The 6,637-nt window shown below is 49.1% G+C and overlaps 1 protein-coding gene across 1 annotated transcript; it reads right to left on the bottom strand.

Moving 5' to 3' along the window:
• Window positions 1-1,995: 1,995 nt before the first annotated feature.
• PLA2G5 (phospholipase A2 group V) lies at window positions 1,996-6,368 on the bottom strand. The gene is made up of 4 exons (XM_054572187.1): window positions 6,329-6,368; window positions 4,995-5,139; window positions 2,655-2,761; window positions 1,996-2,123 (listed from the first exon to the last, which is right to left on the bottom strand). The coding sequence occupies exons 1-4, from the start codon at window positions 6,366-6,368 to the stop codon at window positions 1,996-1,998; spliced, it is 420 nt and encodes a 139-aa protein (XP_054428162.1).
• Window positions 6,369-6,637: the final 269 nt, after the last annotated feature.

The following is a 6,637-nucleotide window of genomic DNA, read 5'->3' as shown; positions in this document are numbered from 1 at the left end:
GCAGCAGGCATAGACGGCCTCAGTGGGGTCCCCTCCACTGAAGATGAAGCTCAGGGCCCTAGCCAGGCTAACCACCCAAGGACAGACTCTGGAATCCCAGGATACAGTTAGGTCAGAGAAGAAATGGAGGAGCTGGCTCTCGGGTAGAAGCCAGGGCATCCTTCTGAGAAACCCCAACATGGCTGAGTCGCTGAACCATTCCATGTTCCATTTTCTTTCTCAGTGGGCTGGAGCTGAAGAGAGTGGGAAAGGGGTCAGAGCCCAGGGTTTAGAACCATCCATCTGTTTGTCAATGTGCTGTGTGACTTTGGGAAAGTCTCCTAGCCTCTCTGGACCTCCATGTCCTGGCAGATGAATGAACATTCTCTATGGACCCTTCCAGGTCAAACCCATGTCAGCTTGTAGTGCTGCTTTCATAACGTCACAGCATCCCTCGTCCACAATTGCCTGTCAGCACCTGTCTGAATATTGGGTCTCTGAGCTGGGATGCCCCAGGGAGAAGGGCCTATGAACAGGCCCTTCCTGCAGAACTTACCAACGAGGCACCACCTTGCCTGCCCCTGACCCTGGAGGGAAGGGACACACCTGGGCTGCGTCTCTTCCCCATGAGCCAGAATATTGTAATCGAGGAGAAACGGCATTAAGAGTGAAGGTCCCCATTTCCTCCACATACCTGGTTAGAAACGGATTTGGGAAATGGCTTGGCTCAAAGAAATTTTATGAGCAAACTGGACATCTGAACTCCATTCCGTGTTACATCGTCAAATATAGACACGCGTCCACATCAAACTTTTTTAAAATGCCAGTGCATTCAGCATAATTAAAAAAATGAAATTTTATTTTGAAAATGGTTAACATTGGAGGTTTTTAAACATAGGTCCCATTTATCATGTGGTTATTCTGGGATTAGTCAGTGGAAGAAAGCCAAAGGTCTGTTCTTGGATAGGACTCTCCTTTGTTTTAAAATATGTCCTTTCTTCCTGCTGTCTTGGTATTCTTATGAATGACTAGATGAGTTGGGTTTTTTAATGTCCTTACTTGGTAAAAATAAACCTCATAGCGTGAGATCTATTTTAAAAAATGTTCTGCTCTGTGAAATCCCAGGACCTCAGCAGCATCAGCATTCAGGTGGCTTCAAGTTTCCCAATTTACATGGCAAGTAACGTGACAGTTTCTCTTTTTTAAAAGACAATGTCAGAGAGGCTCCCAAGTGGGCTGGGCTCGCCCAGCTGGAGAAGCCACACTGGGGCTTGAACATGGCCCTCTCTGGCCTGGAATCCTCAGCTGGTATAAACGTCAGTTATATTCTCCCCACCCCCTCAAGGAGGAATGAGACCCAACGTTTGGCCCCAGAGGACCCCCAAGATTTAAGGAGATGAGCCCCAAAGAAGGCTTGACACTTGTCTCAGAAAACCTTCTATTTACTAATCTGTGCCTTCTATCTCAGAGGGGGTGGCTAACTTTGGGTTTAGTGGCCCAGAGGCAGAGAAAAAGGCGCAGGAAACCCCCCAGAGCAGAGGAAAATGCCTGTGTGGTTTGTATTACTCTTGAGGAGACATTTTGTTTAATAACTACGTGTCAGATTTATGGAGTCAATTTTGCTTTTTATTGAACAACATTCTCTAGAGGGTGTGGCAGAAACTGAAAAATAAATGCATCCCAGCGAAATCTTCCTCCTGGAGACGGAGCTCTGTCTTTAGAGGCGAGGATGACTGGCCTGGAGTTAGGAGGGAGTTCTAGGCCCCTGAAGGACTGACCTCACAAGTGGAGGACAGGAACCTTGACCTTGTCGAGTCCTACGACCGGAGTCAATTTCTGGGGATTCTGTGGAGAGTGAAGGGTGACTGTGGGGGCTCCTCCAAGCCCAGTGGGCCATCAAGGAAAAAATGAGGGGCAAGACCTGGGAGCCTGTCTTGGGAGCCCAGCAGAGCTGGTCAGCTCCATGTTGTAGGGGAAGAGGGCAAAAGTCATGGTCTGGGCGGAGCTCACTGAGGGTCAGTAGGTGCAGAAGATTCTGAGAAAGTGTCTGTAATTAGGGTTGTAGCTCCTCAGGTTTTTCTTCAGGCAGTAGACGAGCTTCCGGTCACAGTCGCAGAGCTGCACCTGGCAGCGGGGCCCGGGCTCTGCAAACAGGACGCCAAACGCAGAATGAGGAACAGAAGCTACGCTCTACCGACCTTGACTCCCAGGCCTGCTTGAGTCAGGACTTCTTCTAGGCTCAGCCGAATTTTAGTCTGCTTCCTGCCCTGAGGGCGCACTCAGTCTGAGGAGGGACTGCCCCTGCTCTGGAGGAACCCCCGTTCTCATAGAGACACCATGCCCACACTTAGCTTTGAGCTCAGATGGACCGGACCTTGAATCCCAACTCCAGCTGTGTGTGCTGGCAAGCCTTTGAGTTCCAGTTTCCTCATCTGTAAAATGGGGAGACTAAACCCACTCGCACGGTATTTTTCAGGGAGCAAGGAAAAGGAAGCGTGCAAAACATTTGGCACCTACTGAATACTCACTCTGTGAGGTCAGATACAGGCGCAATATTTCTGCCCCCAGCTCTGCCTGCCAAGACATAGGCTGACTGACACCTAGGGGCAGCTAAACTCAGAGTCAGCGGAGACCCAGGCTCTTCCAGTGGCCTGAATGGGAAGCCCCAGCCTTACCACAGACGGCCATGCCCCGTGAGAATCTGTATTTGTAATACTGCATCCAGGTGTTGCAGCCTTTCTTCTGCAGCAGCCCATAGCAGTTGTCATGCGCCCAGCAGCACCTGTCAGTGCAAGACACTTAGATCCTAAATGGAAGGGACGTGTCACGTAAGCAGAGGCCACACTGGTGGGTGTGGTCTGGCAGAGAAAGAATCGAATAATATGCCCTTCCTCTAGGGCTGCCTACCCTTGGCAAGCAGCTCATTAGCCTGCTTCGTCTTCCTAAGCGTATGATAAGACTACATCTCCCAGCCTCCCTTACAGGTACATGTGGTCACGTGACTAGGTTCCAGCCAGGAGAATGTGGGCAAACGTGATGTACACCACTTCCAGGCCTACCCATAAAAGCATCATACATTACCCTCCACTTTCTCTCTTTCTCCATCTCTCAGCTGGATGAAGATGATCCAGCCAAGAACTTGGAGGCCATAGGGGAGCGCAGAACCACAAGATGGAAGGAACCTGGGTCCCAGAACCAACATGTTTGATTGAACTGATATAAGACCAAAAAATAAACTTCCAGTATGCCAGGTGTAGCAGGATGCATTAAAAAAAAAGTTTTTTTGATTTACAGAAAAGCTGAGAACATGGTACAGAGTGTTCCTATTCACCCCAGATCCAGTTTCTCCTATTATTAACATCTCACATTAATATGCCTGTGTTAAAATTAACAAACCAATATTAACTAAATAATTTAACTAATTACTAAATAATAAAATATCATTATCGATTCCTTATTGCAAAAAGTTCACAGCTGATTTAGATCTCCTTAGTTTTTACCTACTGTCCTCTTTTCTCTTCCAGGACACCATCCAGGACCATGCATGACATTTAGTTGTCAAATATCTTTAGGCTCCTCTTGGCTGTGGCCGCACCCCACACTTCCCAAGGTTTTAATGACCTTGACAGTTCTGAGGAGCACCGGTCAGGTATTTTGCAGGATGCACTACTACTGGGATTTCTCAGATGTTTTTGTCATGTTGAGACTATGGTTATATGTTGATATTTTTTGCTCAAATCATTCCAGCTTTGGCCATTGGGAGTTCTTTCAGTCGGTTCCTATGCTCTCTGACATCTCACTATCCATGTGGGGTCTGCTTGGGGTTTGTTTTGTCTGGTTTGAACACGCTCTTCCTTTCTACGCTGTAAGAAGCTCCAGGCTCATCTCCTGTATTTCCTGCCCTACTCCTAGCATCAGCCATTGCTCCAAGGACCCTTGGCTCCTTGGAGAATGATATTAGAAACCAGATCTAGGCACTAGGTGTTGCTTATTGTGGCTGAGGGGTAGTTACTTTTAGGTCCTCTCAGCTGGCCAAGTAAAAAATATATATGTGTGTCTATACTATTAATAACTCCATGGATACACATATGAATACATATTTCCATATATAACCATCTGCCTCTAGATTAAGCTACAAGGGAGTTCGCACTGAAGTCTCCAACTCAAATCCACTGCCACACAGAGCGTTCCAGGTTCCTGTCCTTGCCTGTCTGCAAACTGCCACTCCAGCAGTGAGAAACTGGGCTCCAGACATCTGCCATCCATTTGCTTAATTGCCGTTTCCATCATACATGTCCCACGGTTTCAGAACTGTTAACCCAGCAGATTGCATTTTCCAAAAAACAATCTCTTTCATCTCACATGTCCTGGAACTTGGACACTCCCCAATCAAGATGTAGAAGCTAGGTCCCCTCCCTCTTAAACCTACTGTGACTGCCTTAACCTAGAGTTTACTGGAAGGACTGCCATGATACTTCTGAGGCCTAATCATAAAAATGCTATACTCTCATCTTGCAGCCTTGGGATACCCTCTTGGAGCCAGAGAGTCATCATGCCATGAGACAATGTAAACGATGTTGGAGAGGCCTGGGTGAGAGCAACGGAGGCCCCCAGTCCCCAGCCTCACCTGAGCCCCCAGCCAGCAGACAGCGACAATGTGCCAGCTACCAGAGTGAGCCACCTGTGTCATCCAGCCTCAGTCAAGGTGCCCAAGCTGAAGCTGGTTGGAGCCATCCCACCAAGCCCTGGGCAAATGGCAGTCTTAGCAGAATCAGTGGTCATTGTCACTTTAAGCCCTTACATTTTAGGATAATTTGTTATGTCGCAATGGGTCATCTGATACATTAGGCCACTGAGATTTGGAGAGTTACTAGATGTATCCTGGGCAAGCCAGTTAACCTCTCCAAGACTCAGTGTTCTTATCTACAAAATGGGGCTTTAATATTCATGGAGTTAGAGTAGATAATGTGGGTGCAGAGCCTGGAGCATAAGGGCAGTCATGATACTCAGCTCACCAATCGGTACGATCCCTGGGTTTCCCGTGACCGCCCAAGCCACAGTAACAGCCGTAGGAGCCGTACTCGATCAGGGCGTTCTTTCCCGTCACCCGCTCGATCATTGACTTCAGCTCTAGCAGGCCTCCCAGGACAGCAGGCACACCTGAAAGACGGCCCACATTCCCAGATGAAGCCCAGGCCCGCTTCAGGCCCGCTCTCCCAGCAGGCTCCTGCCCTCTCCCCTACCCTGGGGCTGGGAGGGGCCAGACGTCTCTCTTTAAATCCTCCGCATTAGTGGGAGAGGCACAAAGAAGGTGAGGCCAAACAGCACAGGGAAGTGGTTACAAGTTTGGACTTAGAGAATGAGTAAGCCTGAGTTCAAATGGCACCCCTGCCGCTAATTCACAGTCTGATATTCTGTGGGTCCCTAATCTCTCAGAGCCTCTGTTTCCTTTGTTTCCTAAAATGTATACCTAGCTCTTAGAATTGCCATAAGGGTTAAAATAAGATAAAGGATGTATTGTAAATTTTGAGCGCAGTGACAGATGCCTACCAAGTGACCAGGGAACATGAGGAATAATTGATATGGCATCTGTATGAAGCCCACGGATGGACTCTCCTGCATCTCCTAACCGGGCCCCTCCCCCTATTCCCACTCACAATTTAGAGCGTATGGCGCTTTGAGCGGGGCGGGCCCTCAGAGGTCATGAGGTCAGCCCCCTCATCTTGCAGACTGGGAAACTGAGGCCTAGAGGGGAAAGGCAGCTTGCTCCGCGGCACACAGCGAGCCAGGGGCTCCAGGCCTCCTGCTCCTCCTGGGGTCTCCCGGAGCCTGGGGACGTGCAAGTGCAGGACAGCCTGTCAGGGGCTGCTGGGGAGGCCTCGAGACAGACCCCCATGGTTGCCTCCAGCTGGGAGGTGGCCGCTCGGGGCCAAGCAGGGCGCTAGGGAAACCTGAACAGGCCTGAGCAGAGAGTGACCAGGAATCCTGGGATGGAATGTTTCTATAAGGTGATTGTTTTTTATTTTGTTTTTGTTTTGGCTTTATTTTATTTAGCATCAAACGAAAGAAAAATCTGCCTCCTGCTTTATCTCAATACCACCTGCTTTCCGTAAAGCCAAGCTTGACGCATCACCTCGAACCCTGCCGCGGCCGCGCCGGTGGTACGTCACAAATGAGGAAACAGAGGCTGGGAGAGGCCAAGGCTTTTGCTGATATCCACACAGTAAGTGCAGAGCCCGGATTCCAACTTAAGTTCTACTTGCCTCGAAGACTAGTCTCCTTTCCACTATCCTATTGTTCCTAGAGGGTAGAAGGTCACAAGTTCAAAGGGCATGGCTCCAGCACTTACTACAAACCAGGAAGCAAGCCAGAATGAGGAGGCCCTTCATCTTCAAGGTTCTGGAAAAGAAAACACATCCTATGACATCCTCATCAGGAGATGTCCCACTGCCCATTCAGACCCTGCCCCTGGCTTCCCACCAAACCCAACCCTCTCATGTTCATCAAAAAAATGGGCAACTCCAGTGAGAAGAGATGAGGCAAACACCTCAAAGTCTTGATCCAATTGGTCCCTGGGAGCAGAGGGGCATTTGTGGGATATTGTCCCTAGTAGAGACGGGAGAGAATTGTCCCATCAAAAATGCCCCTAACCATGTAT

Source organism: Pteronotus mesoamericanus, unplaced genomic scaffold, assembly GCF_021234165.1.
Source record: "Pteronotus mesoamericanus isolate MK-2021 breed Mesoamerican mustached bat unplaced genomic scaffold, CSHL_Meso_final contig_221, whole genome shotgun sequence".
Taxonomy (NCBI): Eukaryota; Metazoa; Chordata; class Mammalia; order Chiroptera; family Mormoopidae; genus Pteronotus; species Pteronotus mesoamericanus.
This window is presented reverse-complemented; position numbering and strand designations above follow the sequence as displayed.

Bases quoted from the DNA above. Each gene is read 5' to 3' on its own strand.
- PLA2G5 (XM_054572187.1), bottom strand. From the start codon at position 6,368: ATGAAGGGCCTCCTCATTCTGGCTTGCTTCCTGGTTTGTA. The intron at 5,140-6,328 runs GTAAGTGCTGGA...GCCGTCTTTCAG, and splicing joins GGCTTGCTTCCTGGTTTGTA to GTGTGCCTGCTGTCCTGGGA. The intron at 2,762-4,994 runs GTGAGCTGAGTA...TTGCACTGACAG, and splicing joins CCCAGGGATCGTACCGATTG to GTGCTGCTGGGCGCATGACA.